The 24790-nt window shown below is 38.6% G+C and overlaps 1 protein-coding gene across 4 annotated transcripts in view; it reads right to left on the reverse strand.

The window, feature by feature from the left end:
* Nucleotides 1-826: 826 nt before the first annotated feature.
* MTMR2 (myotubularin related protein 2) overlaps nucleotides 827-24790 on the reverse strand; it is a 121724-nt gene continuing 97760 nt past the window's right edge. For all 4 annotated transcript variants that reach the window (XM_040489684.1, XM_040489686.1, XM_040489687.1 and 1 more), the window contains 6 exons: nucleotides 14120-14305; nucleotides 12515-12721; nucleotides 6119-6211; nucleotides 4806-4919; nucleotides 2896-3072; nucleotides 827-2191 (listed from right to left, as the gene is read on the reverse strand). In XM_040489684.1, the coding sequence (XP_040345618.1) occupies nucleotides 2030-2191; nucleotides 2896-3072; nucleotides 4806-4919; nucleotides 6119-6211; nucleotides 12515-12721; nucleotides 14120-14305 (939 nt within the window). In that variant the 3' untranslated portion in view covers nucleotides 827-2029. The remainder of the gene's footprint in view (nucleotides 2192-2895; nucleotides 3073-4805; nucleotides 4920-6118; nucleotides 6212-12514; nucleotides 12722-14119; nucleotides 14306-24790) is intronic.

Genomic DNA, 24790 nt, shown 5'->3' on the forward strand with positions numbered 1-24790 from the left:
GCTACTCACTGCCACTGCAACAAAGCCCCTGGCTCCATAGCCTCCTTGGACTTCAGGTGCATAGATGGATGTCCTGGTGTCATAGGCAGAGGCACTTATATTCGGTCACGGATGTCCAATTAGTTGTAAGTTGAGGGGGAGAGAAAGGAATGTCTCATGCCATTGTGATGCTGACATCACCACCAATGGATTATCTAAAATGTGCTCCACTTTGGAGGCTCCTGCAGAAGAGGAAAGGAAGCCCCTGGCAGGTTTAAAAATGATAAGTGATTTGCATTTAGATTGCTCTGGCCTTTGAATGGAATTTAAAGTGGTTGTGAGGGTACTGAGACTGCAAGTTTGAAATTCTTGATCTCTTCGGTCATCTGTATTCTTTTATGTAGTATCAGACCAAGATGACAAAGGCTTAAATAAGCAAATAGGTAGAATGGGCAGGAAAGAATAAATCTGTAAAATATCTGGAATAGAAAAGTTAGCTTTGATAGGCTGGCCACTTAAATACCATTACTAATTTCCTTAAAACCAATATCACATAAAGACTAAATCATTTTGGTACTGATTTTGCTAATATTGGATGTACTGAGAGAAATTCTAGTTCCTCACTGCAAGACGCAAGAACAGGGGCTAAGATTCAGACTATGGTGAATCAGAAAGTGAAAGAATACTGCATTTTTGAGTACTGATTTGGGTATTAGAAGCAAAATGGGTTCAAACTGAATATTTCAATTTGGAACCGGTGCTGAGAGACCCCTTTGTTCAAAAACTAGCCAAATAACATTTCTGCAAAAGAAACTTCAGGCAAACAGAATAAGGACAAAGTTTAAAAGTCAGTTGAAGTTTTCTTTTAATGAAAGACCCAAGAAGAAGCTCCTTTGTTACAGTACATAACATATGGCTCTTAGGATATCAGGGAGTCAAATGTTTACACCAGTGCTGAACTGTTACTGGCAGGTGAACAGTGAAGCAGTATTTCCTTTACTGGCATTGAGACTGTAATACGTTTTGACATGCAGTAAGCTCTTTGGTAGACTTAATCTTTCAGTGGAATTACAGAATTTGCAAAGTAAAGTAGTAGTAAAATAATTTCATGTAAAATTTGAGCGTAGTACTTCTCACCCATAAGCTATTTATACAGACTTCAGGGGAAAAAAGTCAATCCTAGTAAACTTATAAAATATTGCCTCACAACTTACCAATTAACTTCTATATTCAGACACACGCACAAAAATGTAAATGAAATAAAGTGATAATGAACTTGTAAAATATGTTCCATTATTTTTCTAGTAATTGGGCAATGGAAAGTAATCCGAAGGGCATATGATTCTTTGAAATCCTGGACGGCTACTGCTTTCTCTTCTCCATCCCGCTCCCCCCACCCAAGCACCTCTCTAAGGCATCATTTTGGAACGGCTACCTAACACATCTTAAGTACGTGAATAACAACAGCAATAGTTTTCAACTACTACTAACATCATAATGTCCTCAAGATTTTGCCATACCGTATGTGAAGCGTGTGGGTGCAGAAAGGTGACCAAAGTAAATCACTCTACTACAAAAAAAGAAAAACCCATGATGGGGAAAGGTGTATCCAATGATTTTGAACTTTCGTGACATCGAGGCTCAATATCTATAATGCCACAGAATTTCAGTGTTGGTTTGGTGTGAAAACTGATGCTCCTTCCCTCTGTCCAGTGAGTTCTCTTCCATCAAGAGGTATATTTCTGGAGTGGTTTGTAGTTTGATTTTAAAATCAAACTTGTTCCCACTGTGGATCCGGTATGGAAGCATCTTAATATTCTTTGGGTGACTTAGAAGATTAGTGTCATAATCACGTAATTACATATGGGGTTATTTCACTTATGCCACCTGCACTGCTACAGTTCCAAACCCATCCTGGAGAGATTCACAATAAATAAAGCAACTGAATTTCTCTCACAGGTGGGTTCTAACTTCAGAAGACTTTATGCTCCTAAAGCTGCCACTGGGATCCAGAGTTCATGGCAACGACGGCCCCTCTCGAACGGTCCTTTCACACGACAGTTTGGACGGGAGTGACGCACTGTGCAGGAGAACTGGCTCTCTCAGAGGATGAGGTTGATCGGTTGGAAATCTCTCTCTGTAGTTCCTCTACTTTCTTCTGGAGCTCCGCTCGTTTAGCGAGAAGCTCTTTATATCTGTTGTGAATGGGCTCCTACAAGAGAAAAACATTGTCAAATCATTCAGCCAGGCAATCGTAAGCGAACCCGAGTCAGATCATTCCGGTACATAGGTCTTTCCCTGAATGCTGCAGGCTGCACGTTCTCAGCTGTGGGGCCACGCCCACCTTTCCAGCATATGGGTGAGAATTAGCTGGACCCTGACAACACCACTCTTTCCCGGTGCCCCCAACTGTTTCCACAGAATACCCTGAAACTGGCACTTACGAATACAACAGAGAAGTAACAAGAAAACCTACAGGCCAAAATTCAAGATCTCCTATCATTTAGCTGTAGGGTTTCAGTCTTTTAAGCAGTTCTAAGTAGTATGTATATATTCCGTAACCTGCTTCAAAACGGACCAGAATTGTGTCAGGCTTTTTTCCTAAAGCCATTTCCTCAAACCTATTAAAATGGCCCAGAAGATATCCAGTCCAGCACACTCATTTTACAGAGGAGGGAAGAAAAGACAAGTGTCTCCTCCAAGACCATATGAGCAAGCTCGGTAAGAGTCAAGTATACTGATGACCCACCCGCACTCCCCCATGTAGTGCTTTTTCTACTACCCAATTATAACTATTAACAGGAAAAAGGCAGGTTTTAAATATACCTAATTTTTCTAGTTGCTTTGAAGTTGACAAAGCTAACGGCTACAGCTGAATGGATGAAAACCCCCACTGACTATATTAAGAGCATATACCTGCGGCTTCATCCGTGGATTCCACCTGACATAATATCCCACCCAGAGCTCTAGGTGGCGCATGCTGGCTACTGGATAAAGGACATGATTGGAATAGCTCCCATAGAGAGGATTAGTGAAGTCTTCCAGCTGGCTGTTTATATAAGACCACAGTGACACCGTCCTTTTAGGAAGATTCTGTAAGAAGGAAATATAGGTAATTTTGATTATTAAAATCTCTCTAGAGGGAGAGAACAGGGACACTTGAGTGAGAAGCCCTGCTTACATTAAAATCAGAGGGTACTGGGAAACCCTGCAATTCATGAGAAAGTGCCCCATACCAGCAATTCCACTCTTAGGTATATACCGAGAGAACAATCACAGGCACACAAAACCCTGGACACAGATGTCCAAATCCACATTATTCACTATAACAGCCAATGGGAAGAGACAATCCAAAGTCCATCAACTGATGAATGGATAGAAATGTGGCACATTTATATGATGGAATAATATTTGGCCATGACAAGGAATAAAGTATTGCTACCTACTACACACTGAACCTTGAAAACACACTAAGTGAAAGATGCCAGACACAGAGGCCTCATTGTGAATGAGTCCATTTATATGATGTATCCAGAAGAGGCAAGTCCAGAGATCAGGGTGTGCCAGGGACTAGGAGAAGAGACTGAGGAGTACCTACAAACGGGTACAGGGTTCCTTTTCAATGTTCTCAAGTCAGTGATGCTGATACTTGTACGACTCAGTAGATGTTCTGAAAAGTACTTAAATTTTAATTTTAATTTTATGGACTACAAATTATCTCCCCCACAAAAGTTTCTTGTTCAAAAATCAAGATAGAGTTAAATTCTATTCAAGGCTCCCAAGAGAGGAGAAGGATCTCTGGAACCTAGGTATTTTTAATTAGCTAACATTTGGCAAGTTCTTGAGTGGTCCCCATGCACGGGAATACTGACTGCATGCTGGACACTGAAGATTCGGTGTACTAAAATTTTTAATATCCGTCTTCAAGGAGCTTACGGTCTACTACATGGCAGTCACTGTAGTGCTTTGTAGTTTATTTTAGTTAACTCTCACACAATAGTATTTTCCTAATTTGCCGAAGCAGCAGTTAACCTGCCCAGGGTGACACAGTAAGGGAGAGATCCAAGATCTCAACCCAGGCAGCCCGGCTCCAGAGCAAGCACTCTGCCACGATGCTTTAGAGAAGAGCATGAATAAACTCGTTTACAACCACATTTTTAGAGTGAAGTGATGCAGAAGGAGACACCAAGATGACTTGGAATTTCATACACAGGACAGACGTATTTTGAGGAAGTCAGAAGTAAAATCTGAAACGTAATCCTCACACAGCTTCCTCTAAAGAATCCCGACCACTTAACAGTGATTATCTCTGGTGAAGCGGGGCAACATACACTTTCTACATAGTATCTCTTCAGTGTCTGGATGTTCTACAGTATTGTTTTACAATTAAAAAAAAAAAAACAAAACAAAACCTGAGATGGCTCATATGTATGCAGAAGGCATCTGGGGATTTGAGCTGTCCGTTCATTCCTATGTATATTTTTTGCTAACAGCATTTTTCTGTACCTGCTTGGAAGGATTTCCATCCTGTAGGGACTAACGAGTAGCACTGGTGCTCCGAAGATTACACGTAACTTCAGTTCAGACACTACTTTTACCCATAAACTCACCTGACAGCTAGCTGGTACCTTCTGCCTTGTAACAGAGGTACTTGAAAACTAAATCAGCTTCAGATATAGGGACCTTACAACATGTGAAAGAAAATATGGCCAAAGACATCATCCCAAAGAACTGTTAAGTGGAAATCTATCAGAGAATACACCCTCGTCTAGGAAACATCACACATACTGGGAGTAAAGGGGGGAGGGTCATGGCTCATATTTTACCTCTTTTCCTCTCTGCTGTTCGCTGTTACAGAGGAATGTTCCAAATAAACAGCTATATAGATGGTCCAAAATGGTGATGAGGAAATATTCATTGAATTCAAATGCTGTAGGAAACTGCAAATTGAATATCATAAACAAAAATAAAATTAGCACATTATTTTCAAGCATATTCATCCCCACATATGGGTAGATAATTTGTAACACTTCCTAAAATTAGGTGAAACAATATTCAGAACGAGATATTTCTAATCCATTATGGCATTATCTGCTTTACCACTTTACTACTTTTCTGAGATCTCTCCCCAAATCTCCTTTTCTTGTGTGTGAATGGTCTGACCTTGGTGTTTCTGTATCCCCTGGGTCTGTTATTCCTAAACTTGTGGAGTAATGAATTTTGACTTAGGCAATTTTGGCAGCTCTAAACATCTAAACATATTTTTCCATTACAATTACTTGGGGTGGAGGGTGGGGGCGCCTGGGTGGCTCAGTCAGTTGGGCACCCGACTTCGGCTCAGGTCATGATGTTGCAGTTCACGAGTTCAAGTCCCGCATCTGGGTCTATGCTGACAGCTCAGAGCCTGGAGTCTGCTTTGGATTCTGTGTCTCCCTCTCTCTCTGCTCCTTCCCTGCTTATGCTCTGTCTCTCAGAAATAAACATTAAAAAGAAAATTTTTTTAATAAAAAATTTTTTTAAATAAAAACGAAATTACTAGGGGAGCTGGGTGGCTCAGTCGGTTAAGCATCCAACTTCAGCTCAGATCATGATCTCGCAGTTTGTGAATTCGAGCCCCACGTCAGGCTCTGTGCTAACAGCTCGGAGCCTGGAGCCTGCTTTGGATTCTGTGTCTCCCTCTCCTTCTCCCTCTGCCCCTGCCCCGCTCATGCCTCTGTCTGTCTCTCTCAAAAGTAAATAAACATTAAAAAAATTTTTTTTAAATAAGCATATTTTTCCATTAAAATTACTTAAAATAGGATTTTATTTTGCTAGAGTTACCTAGCCTATTCATTTCTTTACCTCTACCGTTCTTAGCAACGTATAGATGAGCTTCTGGGTAAGTATATCGCCATGACTTAACTACTTGTGCAAAATGAGGGAGGAAACCTCTTGGGTTATTATTGATTCTTCCGGCTGAAGTGCTAATGGATCAAACTGTCAAGTTTTATTGCTATCTCCAAATGATAATCTTTAACTTACCGAGAAATCTTACAAGAATTTCCATTTTGCATGAAATGTAGGATAATCATTGACCAAATCTCCCAATTCTGGATGGCTTAAAAGAAAGATGGAAGAATGACTTTCCTAGATAAGTTACCTGTCTTGTCATTTGCCAGACACAGTCAATAAACTGAAGAAAAACAGGCGATCGGTCTGCGTCTGCGTGGTTCTTATCTCCATGGCCAAGTCTCTGAAGGAGAAAGAGCAAAATGAAATACTGTATGAGCTTTGTGGGACTTTTCTTTTTCATGGAAATAATTTTATTTTCCAATAAAAGTAATACTGGCTCAATATTCTTTAAGGTTCAAACTCTTTTAAAAAGAGTCACAGCAAGGAAAATAGAAATCACTCATAATTTTACCAGATAGAAGTCTCTATTACCATTATGACATACAAACTGCCAGATTATTTTCTGACATGCTTGTCACAGGAATACAACATTGTTTAATAAATGAGACCCAAATCTAAACAGTTAGTAATAGAGACAGCAGCAGTCAGATCTCAGAACCTGATGTTTTGTCCCAGAGATTTAATATTCCCTAAATATTAACAGTCACTTGTACAAAAGCCTCAAGAAGCAACCTCCTCCTTTAACACTTTTGGCCAGTGTGTGATACTCTGCCGTATCTTAGGTCTCACCTGTCTTTATCACGAAGAATCACGTTAACACAAACTTTCGAAAACCTTTAAAGAATGCTTGACATCTACCTTCCAAGCATCTTTCCACCCATGTTCTGTTGTTGTTTTTTTTTTTTCTCTCTTCTAAGGACCTTTGCCCTAGATGACTGAAACAGACTCTCTATACTCCAAAGCAGGGATTCTAAAAATATGGTCCATAGATTTCTAGGGCTCACGTGGGGGGCTGGGGAACTCTATGAGGTCCAAACTATTTTCATAATGATACTAAGACATTATTTGCCTCTTTCAGTGCATTGACATTTGTACTAATGGTGCAAAAGCGATGAAGGATAAAACTTCAGGGACTTTAGGGGAAATGAAGCAAGGCACTGCGCTCAAGCTGCACTAGCAGTGTTATATTCCGCCTTGCCACACACTTGCCGTTAAGTGAAAGGGGGAAAAAGCCAGTTTCCCTGATGAAGCAGTAAAAATTAAGCTTATTGAGTCTCTCCCCTTGGGGCGCCTGGGTGGCTCAATTGGTTGAACGTCCGACTTCGGCTCAGGTCATGATCTCACGGTTCACGAGTTCGGGCCCCGCATCAGGCTCTGTGCTGACAGCTTAGGACCTGGAGCCTGCTTCGGATTCTGTGTCTCCCTCTCTCTCTGCCCTCCCCTGCTTGTGCTCTGTCTCTCTCTCTGTCAAAAATAAACATTAAAAAAATTTTTTAGGGGCGCCTGGGTGGCGCAGTCGGTTAAGCGTCCGACTTCAGCCAGGTCACGATCTCGCGGTCCGTGAGTTCGAGCCCTGCGTCGGGCTCTGGGCTGACGGCTCAGAGCCTGGAGCCTGTTTCCGATTCTGTGTCTCCCTCTCTCTCTGCCCCTCCCCCGTTCATGCTCTGTCTCTCTCTGTCCCAAAAATAAATAAATGTTGAAAAAAAAAATTAAAAAAAAAAATTAAAAAAAAAATTTTTTTTTTAAAAATCTCTCCCCTTAAGGACAGTTGTTTTGTTTTGTTTTTAACATCCTGTGTAACAAAGTGGAAAATACGCATGATGTTCTTCTAGTGTAAACTGAAGTTGATGATACAAACACTACTTTTTCATGGAACGTCATTTTAACTTGAAGGAACAACTAATATATGAACTATGGTTATTAAGACTTGAATATCCCACAGACATTTATTTTAAATGTACAAAATGAATGCGTCATTTCAAGAAAAACGATGACAAAATTCAAGCTTTGAGCGCAAATTAGATTTGTGGAAAACTACCTGCCACAATAAGTTTAATACTATACAAACTTTGCGATAAAGTCATTGGTGATATTCACAAATGGGATATTATGATATTATGTAATGAAATTCATTAACATTGGAAGAGCTGGGTAAGTCAGTAAGCCAGTACTTTCCAAAGAACCAATACATGATGTTACAGAATGACGCATGGGTAAAAGAAAAAATGTATTCCAAGTACAAGACAGACCAATGGAATTTAATGGAACAAACAGTGAAAACCTCATGGATTTAGTTTTGGACTCCACATGTAATGTGTACAAGGATCATAGAAGAAATTAGCATTTGTTAAATTTTGGCACAGTATTAAAGAATATCCAGGGGCGCCTGGGTGGCTCTGTAGGTTAAGCACTGACAGCGCAGAGCTTGCTTGGGATTCTTTCTCTACCTGTCTCTCTGCCCCTCCCCTGCTCTCGTGCACGCATGTGCTCTCACTCGAAATAAACATTAAAAAAAAAAAGAAAAAAGAATATCCACAATTCCCTATAAAAATCTATGAGGACACTCTCTGATTCCCAACCTACATATCTCTGTGTGGTTTTCCTCAAAAGTCAGATTTTCCTCACTGCCTTCAAGCAACAACAACATTGCAGAAAACTGAATGCTGAAGTAGTTGTGAAATTCAGCCATCTTCTAATAAGCCAGACCTGAAGGAAATTTGCAAAAAATGTAAAACAATGCCACTCTTTGCAATAAATTATTTTGTTGTTGTTTCGGAAAATATAGTTAGTTTTCTTTAAAATGTTATTCAGGTTGGGAGCACCTGGCTGGCTCAGTCCGTGGAGTCTGTATCTTGGTCTCAGGGTTGTGAGTCGAGCCCCATATGGGGTGTAGAGAGTGAAAATAAAGTAATAAATAAATAAATAAATAATTAATTAATTAAAATCATCTAGGATAACATATAGTAGTACCATGGTTTGATGTTTGTGTACCCCAAAATTCATGCTGAAATCATAATGCCCAATGTAATGGCAGGAGTCATTTGTCTGGGAGCTCCTAGTCACAAGGGTAGAACTCCAGTAAGTGGGATTAGCACTCTTATCAAAAGCCCCCAGGAATGCCTGGGTGGCTCAGTCGGCTGAACGTCTGACTTGATTTTGGCTCCAGTCGTGACCTCATAGTTGGTTCGTGGGATCAAGCCCATGATGAGCTCTGTGCTTTCAGTGCAGAGCCTGCTTGGGATTCTCTGTCTCTGTCTCTGTCTCTGTCTCTCTCTCTCTCTCAAAATAAGTAAATTTTAAATGGTTAAGCATCTGCCTTTGGTTCAGGTCATGATCTCACAGTTCCCGAGTTCGAGCCCTGCATCAGGCTCTCTGCCATCAGTGCAGGGCCTGCTCCGGATCCTCCGTCCCCCTCTCTCTCTGCCCTTCCCCACCTCGTGCATGCATGGACACATGTCCACACACACTCTCTCTCAAAAACAATTAAAAAAAAAAAACTTAAAAAAAAAAGACCCCACAGAGGTTCCTAGCTCTCTTTACCATGTGAGGTCACCGTGAGAGGCTGACAATCTACAACCTAGAATAGAACCTTCAATGGAACCAAACTATGCAGGCACCCTGGTCTTGGATTTCTAACCTTCAAGAACGTGAGAAATAAATTTCTGTTGAAATTTACAACCCACCCAGTTTGTGGTATTATGTTACAGAAGCCCAAGCAGACTAAGACAATTTATCATTTCTGTAATTAATATTTAAACATTTTTTAAAAATTTAATTTCTATAATGGCAGCAAATATTGGTAGGTATAAACCATATATGCAAAGTTCTTAGGAGTCATCAATAACTGTTAACAATGGAAAGAGGTCCTGAAATTGAAAAGTTTTAGAAGCATCACCCTACATTAACAAGGTGTGCGTATCCTCTTTACCAGCTGTCCCTTAATTGTCAAATTCTGCTTTCAGAAAAACTATGGGCAAAAAATGGAGTAGGAATCCAGAGTTAGCAATTTAGGAATCCACAGAAAATTCCAACAGTCTGAAATGTTTACTATTTTGGTCACATTTATATGAACATGGGCAGCTTTGGCTGATTAAAACTTCATTCTTTAGGGGCGCCTGGGTGGCTCAGTCGGTTGAGCATCTGACTTCAGCTCAGGTCATGATCTCACAGTCCATGAGTTCGAGCCCCGCGTCAGGCTCTGTGCTGACAGCTCAGAGCCTGGAGCCTGCTTCCAATTCTGTGTCTCCCTCTCTCTCTGCCCCTAACGCACTCATGATCTGTCTCTGTCTCAAAAATAAATAAAAACATTAAAAAAAAAAAAAAACAAACTTCATTCTTTGAAGTAAGAGGGGTTTTTTTTCCCATGTTTTTTTTCATGGTAAGTATATTTTAGAGAAAACTGAAAAGTGTAAGCCATCTGAAAAGATACTCCAGATGCCCAATTTTATTTAACAGTTCAAGTTCAAAAGAGCAGACTACCCTTAAATGTCTGTTTCTTTCAAGTTACAGGTCAGTCTTGAACAACACAGGCTGAACAGCACAGGTTCACTGACGTGGATTCTTTTTTATAGTACTGTACGTATATTTTCTCTTCCTTACAATTTTCTTCATAACATTTTCTTTTCTCTAGCTTACTTTCAGAAAACAGTATATAATACCTACAACATACAAAAAAATGTGTTGATTGATTACATTATCAGTAAGGCTCCCTTCCGGTCAACCATAGGCTATATAAGGAGTTAAGTTTGGGGGAAGAATCAACAGTTATATGTGGATTTTTGACTGCACCCCAACCCCTGCACTGTGCATTGTGCAAGGGTCATCTGTATTTATAAACACTGCTGGCACACCCTGGTAACCACAGAATAGTAAAGGTTAACATTAGAGACAGTGTCTGGGCAAACATCTTTCAGAAAGTCTTTCATCTAATCTAGAAAATGCTGCCAGGAACTGAGCTCTCAGTGGCTTCAACACCTCTGACAATCTAACTCTCCTCTCCGTGATTTTCTAACTCCTCCCACCCCCTTAAACTCCACTCTTGCCAAACTCAATCCCACCTAGACTTTTCCCCACCTTGTTTCTCTTTTTTGGGAAAATATTCCTACTGCTCACTCTCTAAGTTCTATGATTACAACTAACACAGATAAGCAATACAAGAGAACCAAGGCCTACCAGGTTACTGTTCCCAACTTTTCGGACTGCAAATTTAGTCTTTAACAGAAACACAGCTAAAAACCACTTGAATGTTTATTTAATTAACAGGTACAGGAATTGAATCCAAAGTATCATGTAACAAAAAAGCAAATGTGAAAGCTTACTATCCTTTGAAAGGGCTATAATAACCCCATTCCTCTGCTTCGGGAACTGTGATTAGTTCTGGGTACCAGACTTGAAGTAAGGCATGATCAAAGTCCAGAGGACAACTTGAGTGAAGAGGGGATTAAGATGGGAAAAAATTGAGGAAAAAAAAAAAAATGAATGTTTAGCCAGAAGAATTGAAGTTTATGCATGAAGTGGGCAGACAGCTATTTCCAAATACTTGAAGGGCTATCTTATTTGGATAAACAGTTATATTTGTTCTTGTCTTCAAAGGGGAACGTAAGAGAATGGGAAGGAAATTTTAGTTCACTATGAAGAAGAACTTTCTAGTGGGTATACTTTCTAGAGTGAGACCAGATAGCCTGAGGAAGAGACTGCTGATTTCTGGAGGTGTTAATGAAGAAACTAAATAATCATTTCATGGGGATACCACAGAAGACATTCAACAATGAATGTCTGGCCTCTGAGGTCTTGCCAACTCAGATCTGAAACCAACAAAAACATCAAAATAAATGTGGAGGCATACAGAGGGTACAAAAATTTGTCATTTCCATAAAACTAACTATAATACTCTCCATATATATGGTCATTATAGTGTTAGTACTTGAAGAAGGATAATCAAAAAGCTGTTTTATTCCCAACTCTGAGTGAAAGTTTTATTTTTTTCTCTGATACTTCTTTTGGTCCCAGCCTGATTTTTTTTTTTTTTAAGACCCTGTTTCTGTGTGAGCACTGCTACTTTGAAGTATTCTTAAGTTAAGAATAATAATTAGGGGCACCTGGGTGGCTCAGTTAAGTGTCTGACTTCGGCTCAGGTCATGATCTCGCCGTTCCCAAGTTCAAGCCCCACTTGCTTCAGATTCTGTGTCTCCCTCTCTCTCTGTCCTCCCTGCTCACACTGTCTCTGTCTCTCTCTCAAAAATAAGCATTAAAAAAAAAATTTTTTTAAAGGATAATAATTAAACAATTCTTGGCTTCTTTTACATCTACAGGAAAGATTAGAAGTGCCTTGTAATTCCATAACCATTCATGCCAAACCGAACTGCATTTAATGGTAGAGACACCTTGTGGAAGTCAAGGCATGGCATCTAATGTTTCCCCTGGTAGTGATCACAGAAGGGACCGAGCCAGACACCAGACCTACACAGCCAAGAGAGGACATCCTAATGCTTTCCAAAACTAACAAGGTTCCCTCTAGAAGTTTATCCATTTAGTATAAAGGGGTAAGTTTTAGATGAGTATCTAATGAATAAAAGGCATTGTTTTCGCACGCCATATGAGAAATGCCTGTGATAGATAGATCGAGTCAAGGTTCTTTACTCACAAGCTGAAATCGATGTCCAAAGCTTAGCCATTCTTTTTCCACAAGGACTTCAAAGCCTCGGATGCTTCGATAGTAGCCATCTAACATGAGCATGGCAAGGGAGGTTAGCTGAGCTGTTCGGTCCCATCCGTCGCTGCAGTGCACAACCACAGACGTCTTTCCTGACTCTACTTTGTCAGCGATCCTAAGAGCCCCTGCAAGAATAAGCTGCAAAACAGATTTTTTTTTAATGAAATTTTTAACAAAGTAAGTACTTCCTTCTTTAAAGTTAACTAACACAGTTTTATTATGGATGATTATCTCAATAATATGTGGAGAAAAAACACCAGTCCCTTCCTAAAAAGAATTCTTGTAAGTGGAAGAATATCTATAACATTTTACCTTTAGAACTAGAAAAACGTCATATATGCAGGCTATTAATCTGCACAATGAAAGAGCCAAATGAAGGGTGCCTTTGGGTTCTATACAAATCAACAGTATGAGTGAGAGAAAAGAAGGATTAAATTGTAAGAGGTCTGTTTCTAAGAATCTTCAAATATCTCAACATCATCTATTTAAATAAAAATAATTCGCCAAATGAAGTCCTGTACATTACTTAAACAATGCTTACTTCACCAAATTAGAATAGCTATGACAGCAATAATATTGGATCTCTCTTAATGTATTCTATAGCTCCTATAGCTTTACCGGTTTTATGTATGTCACAGCGCTTACAGCAAGCACAGTATAAAACTTTAGAGTAAGCTACCTTTCTGTATCAGACAATAAAAATAGTCTCTAATTTTCATGAGGTCAAACTGGACTTCAATTTTGTCCGAATTTTAGAGATTCTAATGTGAGTACAAGTCTGCTCCTTAACACGAAAAATCTCCTTTCCCTTTATTTCATCATATTAATATGTACGTGCCTATAGAAGTCTGCATTTTCTGAAAACTGCTCAGCAGATCAATATATGACTATGTCAATTTAAATGGTATTTAAAATAATTTCAGTTATGTTTAAAAATATGCAGACACTGCAAAAGAATTACCTCTTCTGAAGCTGATCTTGAGTTAAAACCAAAAAGAAAGACAACACTATAATGTCCTTTAAAATGGTGGGTAGTCGGGGCGCCTGGGTGGCGCAGTCGGTTAAGCGTCCGACTTCAGCCAGGTCACGATGTCGCGGTCCGTGAGTTCGAGCCCCGCGTCGGGCTCTGGGCTGATGGCTCAGAGCCTGGAGCCTGTTTCCGATTCTGTGTCTCCCTCTCTCTCTGCCCCTCCCCCGTTCATGCTCTGTCTCTCTCTGTCCCAAAAAATAAATAAATGTTGAAAAAAAAAATTAAAAAAAAAAATAAATAAAATGGTGGGTAGAATTCTGGGAGGCAGTGGTAAGAGGGAAAGAATGGATTACAACAGAACCAGATGCACAGTATAGGAAACTAATTCACTCAAGCAACACACCTTAGAAGTAGTTCTAATCATCAAAGCAGCCAGCAATTTTTCAGTGTATAGAAAGAGACTTTCACCTTAATTTCAATTGTACGAAAAGTGACAGACAAAAGGACAGAGAAAGTCTTTGCTGGATTTTCCACAATAATACAAGAAATAACAACATACGCCTAACCTTAATATGTTCAAGCCAGTGAGTAGATTCCAAGTTAGACAACCAGTGAGTCTCCTCAATGTTAGGGTACACAATCTCCTTAAGTTTTCGTAATGATTCTCTCATAACATGAATATTGTGGATATCCAGAAAAACAAGTTCTGCATTTTGATACGCATCTTCACTTTCATAACCTCCACCCTTTGCCTGGGAAAAAAAAGCACACACCACAGGAATTCATAAATTAGTGTACACCCATTGTATGTAAACATACATCAAAAAGTGCCGCAGAATATCGAATAGCATGAAAGAGGACACACATTATTAATGAATAGGAAAACTCCATGGGAAAATTTCAATGGCTCAGGACATCTTAACACAACTACTCTTTGCTACATGTTCTTTATAAAACAGGAAGATACACTCTCACCGTGACTTCCTTATACAGCTGTTATAAAAATTAAATGTGATTACATATATGAAGATCAACATTTTAAGTTTTATTTTTTGAGAGAGTGAGTGTGCAAGCAGGGGAGGGGGAGAGGGAGATGGATAGGGAGAGAGGGAGAGAGGGAGAGAGAGAGAGAGTCCTAGGCAGGCTTGATGCTCAGTGTGGAGCCCGGCATGTAGCTCAATGTCACAAACTGTGAGATCATGACCTGAAATCAAAAGTCAGCCACCTGACTTTTGAGCCACCCAGGCACCCTGATACTTAAGCATTTTAAAGCACTAAATTTTTCCTACCTACATTTCAAGTTCTACTCAAACATAATTTATTACATTAGACTGAAATCACCAGCTCCATGTGCAGGGACAACATCTATCTAGTTTCTTACTGGCCCATGCTTCTCCACCTCCCTTCCTCTTCACCTCATTTAATCTGAATATTTGTAAAATGCTTTGCAATCGTAATGACTTGCTTCTATTTTAGCCACATAATTATTTTTAAAGAAAAAAGATGGAACAAGTATAAAAGCACAGAATACCAGAATAAATTACTATCTCTACCCTCAAATACTTAAATCTACATCTGCAGAACAGACTGAGAAATATTTGGTCTTAAAAATAAGCTGTGGCTGGAAAGAACTTAATTCTTCTGGACTGAATCTTTCTCTGTTTTTTAAATAAAGTATTCTATCTGCTACCTCTCATGTATAAAAATCAACTTCTTAGAGAACTAATGGAAAAAAGTGAGAAAAATATTACAATGGCCACTGTAGTTATATAAAATTAAGTGATCATATGACTCACACCATTGAAAACAACAAAACTCACGAACTCATAACCAACAACAAATTAGGGAAAAAAACACAGAAGGTCAAGCTTCCTTTCTGACACTAGAGAGTCTGGGAAATAGTTTGGATTCAAGACTGGCACAAGTACAAAGTTAACAGTGTTTCGGCAGGGACCTATTAACAAGGATTACTCCTGGAGAGTGGAAACACAACAGGTCAGGGGTAAGAGAGACAGACTTTCAATTCAAATTGGTTACAGCATATTCTGGAAAGATGGTAGTGGAAACTACACAGAACCAGTCACAAAAACAAACAGAATGAAAATGCTCTGGAATCAGGTAGTTGTAGAACTTTGTGAATATACTAAAAATGTTTGAATACACACTTAAAAAGAGTGCACTTTATGGCATGTGCATTACATTTCAATAAAATCAATTAAAAAAAAAAAACACAGCAACCAGATAGTAAAGCTAAAACCACACAAATCATTTAAAACAGAAATGGATACAAGGCATTCGGTGAAACTTCAATACCACCAAGAGCCACAAGAGCTGAATGCTGTCAACGAACCTGTGGGAAGCAGCAGAGGGAGTCACGGATATAAGATGGACTGGAGAACAGGAGAACTTTATACCTTATACACAAAAGAGGCTTATACTTTTTAGTGTTTGTTCTGCTTCTGGTTTTGGCCTTCGTCTTCTGGCACTACAGGAGAGCCCAACAGGTCAATCTCAGAAGTGTAAACCAGGAAGGGTTCTGTCCATACTAACAGCTGGGGAGTCTAACGGATCTATAGCAGATCTGAAGGGGCCAAACCAATGTAACGCTTATGCATTCCCCTAACAGTCCAGCCAGGGACCACCTCTGCTAAGTACATAATCAAAGGTGAGCAGGACAGAGACAAAGGAAGAGAAGGTCCAGACAAAACAAGACCAAGGAAGCGAATATCTTTCTGATAAAAAAAATGGGGGGAGGGTGCTGGGTGGGAGAGACAGGACAGAGCCAGGAAATCTCAGAAAGTAAGACTTCTTATTTTTAAATGCTACATGCAAAAAATACAAGAGGCAGCTCAGTGAAATGAACTCTTCTAACCTCTGAGTACACCTACCTGGAGCCATGCGCTCTAACTGAACAACCATCCTGATAGTTCAGGAAAACTAATTTCACCTAAGAATGAGAGCTAGAAAAGGGTCAAGGTCAAGTCGCATAGACGCTTTCCTAAAAAGAGAATGAGCAGCACTCATAACACATCCGACGAAAATGTCTCACAAAACTGAAATTTTCTCTTCTCAAGCAACCTAAATACATTAAAAAAATAACACCAGGCATGAAAAACAAAATAAGTTGGAATTAGAAAACTCAAAAATGAAAAAAATAAATAAACTAAATAAAAAGTTAAATGAAATTAAATTTAAAAAAAAGAGAACTCAAAAATGGAGTGAAAAAACTTGGGAACATATTAGAAACAAGAGTAAAACATCAGGAAGACTAAAGAAGAAGAAACAAACATAGCAGACATCAAGTTAAAAGAAATAGAGAAAAGGAAAATATTTACAACCAAAATGAAATTAGAAAGACATAAGAAAGAATCAAGAGTAAGTGACAAATGATGAAGAAAGGCAAGGAAGAGCTAACACGGAAGTCATGAAGAAAAAAGTCAAAACAAGGAAACAGAATACGAAGAACTAAGATTTTAAAAAATTGCAAGAATATAGACCCAGAACACACAACATGAAACAATAGTCTGGCAATAACTGCACTTCAAAGAAAAGGAAAAAAAGTGCTTTGAATGTCCAAGTAAAAAAGAGGGACTTAGAAGGTAAAGAAACTTAATCTATCATTAGCCTTTGAAACTTTATGCCCAAAGAAAATAAGCAACATATTTAAGAAACTCAAGAAAATCACATGTGAGCCAGGGGTTTTATGTCCAGCCAAACTGACTTTCAAACATAAAGGACACAAGCTCTGATTAGCATGCAAATACTCAGAATATAGTTCCCATGAGCCCCTGCTGAAATATTTGGAGGGGAACTTCAGACAATAATTAATAATAATAATAGTAATAGTAATAATAATAATGTCTAGAAAGACATCCATATACGAATTGGTTGTGAGCACAAAACTTAGAGCTGCTTGTCGAAGTCAGAGGTAAAAGGGAGAGTATGTGTTCAAAAGGGAGAATGTGTCCAGGCTATATGTGTTGACGATGTAAAGAAATATAATGTATTTGTAAAGTGGGGTGAATGGGGAGAGCAAATGAGAAAAAATAAACTTTCCAGTAAGTACTGGTGATGGTGGGATTAGTATTGTTATTCTGGGACTGGGAGGATAAAGGAAACAAGTAGTTACGGAACATAGATATCATTCCCTGTGTCTCTGAGAACCAGGATTCCCGGCATGGAAGAAACGAGACACACATGTAATTGAGGAGAAGCTATGTAAACAATGTTTGGCCCTGAATTGAAATTGAAAGCACCAGTATGAACTTAGGAGGTACTTTATCTTTAAAATTATGTAAATATTCCCTAACTCTATTCACTGAAAAGACCTCGAAACAGGACACACCCAGTAAGCAAATATCCTCAGCATCCTGGTTTGTGATACCATTTCGTACTAACAGAAACGAGAACTTCTTGGAGAAATACTTGTTCTAAGTCTGGGGCAGGTGATGTACAAGACTTCCTGATGAGTCTGGCATATCACCTCACACCAGATAATGAAGATTATTAGGGTTCTGTCAAAAGAACTCAGGAGGTAACTTGAAAAGCCTCCCCCTGACCAAAGATGAGAAATTTAAACTTCAAAAAAATATTTTCTGGGGCACCTGGGTGGCTCAGTCGGTTAAGCGTCCGACTTCAGCTCAGGTCATGATCTTGCGGTTTGTGAGTTCAAGCCCCGCGTTGGGCTCTGTGCTGACAGCTCAGAGCCTGGAGCCTGCTTCAGATGCTGTGTTTCCTTCTCTCTCTGCCCCTCCCCTGCTCATGCTCTGTCTCTGTCTCAAAAATAAATAAAACATTTAAAAATATATATATTTTTTCTGCAATGGATTAGAAAATGTTGAATGTGTTTAAATACATACATTCATGATGATACTTTAAAAAATTAGTCACCTTCACGGGATGATAGCAAGCTCATTACTGGGAAAACTGGCTAATAAGAAAGAACCAACTATTTATCCTGGCTTTCTTACATAAACTAGATTGCTGGTTAACCAAAATATAGACAATAGGAAGTGTTTCTTTATAGAGAGAGTTCAACTAACAGCTGAAAAAGAAATCATGAAATTAAAATACCACCATTTTGCAAATCCAGTGAGTTAATTTGTCCAGGCGCTGAGCAGAAAACAGTTGCTAACACCCCCAAAGGAGAATCAGCCACAAATGATGTGCCTCCCTCCTGATATACCCACTATAGCCTTGCCAAAGGTGTTGAACCTGGATCTGACTAAACCTCTAAATTCATGTGAAAGAAATTCAAAGGACAGAAAAAAAGTTGAACCATACCATAATGCAACAGCAAAATCTGGACTATGGGAAACTACACATAAAATGTCAAGAAAAGAAAGAGATGGGCAAGGGGTAGACTACAGATTAAGAGAGACTTAAAAGACATCAAATACAGGGTGCCTGTGTGGCTCAGACGGTTAAGTGTCTGACTTCTGATTTTGGCTCAGCTCATGATATCATGGTTTGTGAGTTTGAGCCCCCATATCAGGCTCCACACCATCAGCATGGGATTCTCATTCTCTCCCCTCTCTCTCTATCCCCAACCCCTGCTCATGGCTCCCTACCCCCACCCCCACCGCCTCTCTCTAAAATAAATAAAATTAGGAAGAAAAACAAAGATCAAATGCAGTATTAAAACAACAAGGCTGGGGGCACCTGGGTGGCTCAATTGGTTAAGCATCCAACTTCTACTCAGGTCATGATTTTACGGTTCATGGGTTCGAGCTCCACATTGGGCTCTGTGCTAACAGCTCTGAGCCTGGAGCCTGCTTCAGATTCTGTTTCTCCCTCTCTCTCTGCCTCTCCCCTGCTTGCTCTGTCTCTATCTCTCTCAAAAATAAACAAACATAAAAAAAGTAAAAATTTTAAATTTAAAAACAAGGCTAAACCATAGTCTAGGGATATACACTTTGGTAATAACATAAAGAAATGCAACAAGACGATTATTATAAAAGTTAGGATAATGGTTACTTTTAGTAGGATTAGAAGGTGAACTGGATTGGAGCAGGGCACTCACGGAAGACTTTGTGGCTGGCAAAGGTTTAATTCTTGACATGCGTCATGACTGCAAGAGGACTTGTCATATCCACAGTGATTAAGCTACAGAGAATATTCTTACAGCTCAGGTAAAAAATATTTGTTGCAACAAGGATGTATACTTTTGCAAATTAAAAAGGTGAAGGGAGTCAAAAGGTACAAACTTCTACTTAAAAGGTAAGTTCTGGGGATGTGATGTAAAACATGATGACTATGGTTAACAATCTCATATTGTATATTTGAAACTTGCTAAGAAAATACACTTTACAAGTTCTCATCACAAGGAAAAAGATACTTGTAACTATATGAGATGATGGACGTTAACTAAACTTATTGTGGTGATCATTTCATAATATATGTAACATAGCAAATCATTATAGTGCCTACTTTAAACTTGTGCAATGTTCTATGTCAATGGTATCTCAGTAAAACTGGCGGGGGCAGTGGGGAGAAGACATTAGGCTGGTAAACTGAATCCACTTTCCCAAAGAATGTTGATAATATGTAACAAAACTCTTTAAAAATGCACAGTTTAAATTGTGATATGGTAATTATATACCTAGGATACTCTTTTAAGGAAATAAAGATGCAAACAAAAGATATTTATGTCAGCTATATTTAAAATACTAAATCAGTACTTGAACACCTAATATTAGAAACACGATTAAATGAATGACACAGCTATAATGAATATTACATTATTTTTCAAGAATATTTAATTAGAGAAAATGCTTCCTATAATATTAAGAGGAAAAACAAAGAAACAAAACAATCAACATATAAATGCACAAAAAAAAAAAATAAGGGAAGAAAATATATTAAAGTATTAGTGGATACGGTGATTTTTCTTTCTTTTTTCTAGGCCTGCCTAGTTTTTCCATACTGTCTTTATATATTTTATAACCAGCAAAATGTACCAATAAATAAAATATATCAGTCTTTAAAAAAAGAGGGGATTTTCCATATGAAATCTGTGTCAGAATAATTAAAAAAAATAAGATATGGAATATAACAGTTTGCTTTACCACCTTTTCTGCATTATATTTCTCTCTCCTTTCTCCTCTCATGCTAGAAAACATACTAGGTCTCCCTCCTGCTAATTCAGAGTAAAGTTTTGGAAGGGGAAAGAACAAGTAATTACTAGAACAATATATGCTAGTGCCTGTCCTGTAGACTTCATGTACACATTATCTCATTTCTCCTTTGAGGGGAAATATTTAAAGTTTAGTAGAGAATGCCTGGAATTCACAATGCCCTCAAAACACTAAACAGGATGGAAATGATTAGGCACATGCACCACAATTTAATTAAAGGACAATCATCCCAGCATTGTTTATAAAGGCAAAAAAAACAAAACAAAACAAAACAAAACAAAAAAAACCCAGAAACGACCTAAACATCCAACAACAGTTGATACTGTTAGTTACTGTACCATTAAAATCATGTTATAGATAGGGGCGCCTGGGTGGCGCAGTCGGTTAAGCGTCCGACTTCAGCCAGGTCACGATCTCGCGGTCCGTGAGTTCGAGCCCCGCGTCAGGCTCTGGGCTGATGGCTCGGAGCCTGGAGCCTGTTTCCGATTCTGTGTCTCCCTCTCTCTCTGCCCCTCCCCCGTTCATGCTCTGTCTCTCTCTGTCCCAAAAATAAATAAAAAACGTTGAAAAAAAAAATTAAAAAAAAAAAAATCATGTTATAGATAAATGTTTATTGGCATAGAAAAATACAATGTCAATGTTTTTAAAAGGAAGGTATAATTATCCCACTATTTCAAGTGTACGTGCGCATGCGTATACTCATAGGTCTGGAGGTACAACCAGTGTTTAACAGTGTTTCTCTTAGTTACAGGATTTGGAGAATTTTAAAATATGTTCTTTTTGGTTATCTGCATTAGCTAATTCTATGACACAGATACATTACTTACTGGGAGTAAAAAAAGAAAAAAAGGTAACTTACTAAAGCGAAATTGTATCTCTTCTCTCTCCTTCTCCTATGGTAGATTTTGTCAACTGGACCAAAATTTCTATTTCCACAATGAAAATCTTTATAGCAGAAACCAGGACTACTGCCCCAGCTAACTGCAAGTCTCCAGTCTGAATAACTCGTAGAGGTGGAGGACAGTCAGAAGAGGGCAGCACCGGTCACGGAGAACACTGATTTCTACAGCCCTGCTGTGCACACTCTAGCCAGTCATAAACTCAGTTAGTTGTCAAGTTTGGAGAAGGGGAAGGAAACAAATAATTGCTGAATACTTATTTATTATGTAAGTGAGCACAGGGTCATGCACTACTTTTTATTAGATGGGTTTTGCCCCCACACCAACCCTGTTAGCTATTATTATTCTCATTTTACAAGTGAGCAAATTAAAGTCTAAAAAGATTAAATAACCCACCCCCACATGCCACCTCACTTTGGAACCATCAAAGGCAGCTGGTGCATGTAGCTCACTAGGGGACACCCACTGTGTGCCTGGCTCTGGTGGCCAAGGGGGATTGTGTTTCTGGGCCCTGTGGGTCTGAAACAATTGGAGAGGCAGTTCTTGGTAGGCAACCACCCTCAGGGCATTGTATAGTTGGCAGGTTTAAATATATCCTCAACCTTTTTTCTGAGAATGGCCTAACTACGTGATCTATAGCTTCAGGTTTACAACACATCCTGAGTCTATGGAAATGCTCTCAGGAAACAAGAGCTGAGGGATACTACCTATGAGCTCTCACTATGTCCCACTATAGTTTGCCAGTACCTCCAGAAAAAAAAAAAAAAGCCCATATACTTGTCTGAAGCCCTAAATTTTACAACTGTCACTAAGGGGACACCTCCAGATCACTTGGTCTGGAGGCCAGCAAGGTCTACAATTGCAGTCCCATAGGACTGTGTATATCTGCATAGCTTAAAAGCGGCTACCTGAGGGTCTAGCTTCCAATCGGCCCCCAACTGGGGGATGACTAAGATCCCCCCCAGCCCCAGTAACACTCAAGATCTTGGTACAACCTCAACAACTGGGACCTATCAAAAAACCATCAGGCTGCTTACACAATCCCAAAGATTTGAAAGACAACCAAAAACTAGGGCAAGGTTAAATGATAAGGCTCATCTCCTAAACAATGCCACTCCTGCAAGATAAGGAGACATAGCTGTTTTATCACCTAATACATAGAAACACAGGGACTTGAGCAAAATTGGGAGAAAGAAAAATATGTTCCAAATGAAAAACACAAGCTAAAACCCCAGGGGAAAACAAACAAACAAACAAAAAAAAACACCTCATTGAAATGGAGATAACTAATTTACCTGATAAAAAGTTCAAAATAGTCATAAAGATGCTCACCAAACTCAGAAGTATGAATGAACACAGCAAAACTTCAATAAATATATAGAAAATATAAGAAAGAAATGGACATCATAGAACTGAAGAATTCAATAATTAAAGGGAAAAGTGCAAGAGGGGTTCAACAGCAGACCAGATGAAAACAAGATAAAATCAGTGAGCTGGAAGAGAGGGCAGTGGAACTCACCCCCAAAGCGCAGCAAAAACAAAAACGAATTTTTAAAAAGTAAACACAGCTTAAGGGACCTATGGGTCAACATTAAGTGGAATGAAATTTGCATTATAGGGATGCCAGAAGGTCAAGAGGAAGAGAAAGGGGCAGAAAACTTATTTGAAGAAATAATGGCTGAAATTTTCCCTAAACCAGAGAAAGAGACATTTTGCTCCAGGAAGTCGAGAGTTGCAAATAAAATAAACACAAAAAGGGTTTATACTAAGTCATATTATAATTAAAATGTCAAAAGTTAAAAATAAGGAGAGAATCTTAAAAGCAGCAAGAGAAAAACAACATGTTATGTATAAAGAAAACTCTATGAGACAATCAGCAGTAACTGTTCAGGACAGAAGGGAGTGGCATGATATATTCAAGCTGCTGAAGGAAACCATTCCTATCAAGAATTCTCTTTCTGTCAAGGTTATCATTCAGAATTGAAGATAAAGAGCTTTCCAGAAAACAAAAGCTAAAGGAGTTCATCAGCCTTACAAAACATTTTAAAGGGACTTCTTTAAGCTGAAAAGAAAGGGCATTAATTAATAACAAAAAAATGAAAGTAAAAATCTCACTTGTAAAGAGAAATACATAGTAAGCATAGCACATTAATCACTTATAAAGTTAGGATAAAGATTTTAAAAAGTGAAAATAACTATAAACACAATAAAAAGTTAAAAGATACTCAAAATAAAAAGTTGTAAAATGTGAATTCAAAAACACAAAATGTATCAGGGGGACTAAAAGTGTAGAGTTTCAGAATGCATTCAAACTTAACCTGCTATCATCTTAACATGGACTGTTACATATAAAGGCAGTAATATATGAGCCCCATGGTAACCACAAAGCAAAAATCCATGGTAGATGCACAAAAAATGATGAGAAAGGAATCTAAGCATAAGAACATAGAAAGTCATCAAACCAAAAGGGAAGAAACCAAATGAAGAAGAAAGAAATGGAGAGGAACTACAAATTGACCAAAAAAAAAAAAAAAAAAAAAAAAAAATGCCAATAAGTATTTACCTATCAATAATCACTTTAGCTGTAACTGGACTAAATTCTCTGATCAAAAGAGTGCTGAATGGATTTAAAAAAAAAAAAAAAGAACAAGACCCATCAATATGTTGCCTCCAGTAGACATATTTCAGATGTAAGGACATGTGGAGACTGAAAGTAAAGACATAAAAAAATATGTTTCCTGCAAATCGAAACCAAAAGAAACCAGGTATGACTTTCTTATATGTATACTGACCACAAAAGATAGACCTTTAGGAAGACTGTAATAAAAGACTGTAATAAAAGACAAGGATGGGCCATACATAATGATAGAGGGGTCAATCCAGCAAGATGCAACATTTGTAAATGTTTATGCACCCAATATAAGAGTACCTAAATACATAAAGCAAATACCAACAGACCTAATAGGAGAAACTGACAGCAATACAATAATAGTAGGGGATTAACAGGCTACTTACATCAGTGGATAGATCATCCAGACAGAAAATTAATAATCAACCTTACATGACACATTGCACCAGATGGACTTATTAGATATAAACAGAACATTCCATTGAAAAACAGGAAAATACACATTCTTCTCAGTGCACATAGAATATTCCCCAGGATGGATCATATGTTAGGCCACAAGACAAGTCTCAATAA

This window comes from Herpailurus yagouaroundi, unplaced genomic scaffold (assembly GCF_014898765.1).
Source record: "Herpailurus yagouaroundi ecotype Mexico unplaced genomic scaffold, PumYag 180, whole genome shotgun sequence".
NCBI classification, from domain to species: Eukaryota; Metazoa; Chordata; class Mammalia; order Carnivora; family Felidae; genus Herpailurus; species Herpailurus yagouaroundi.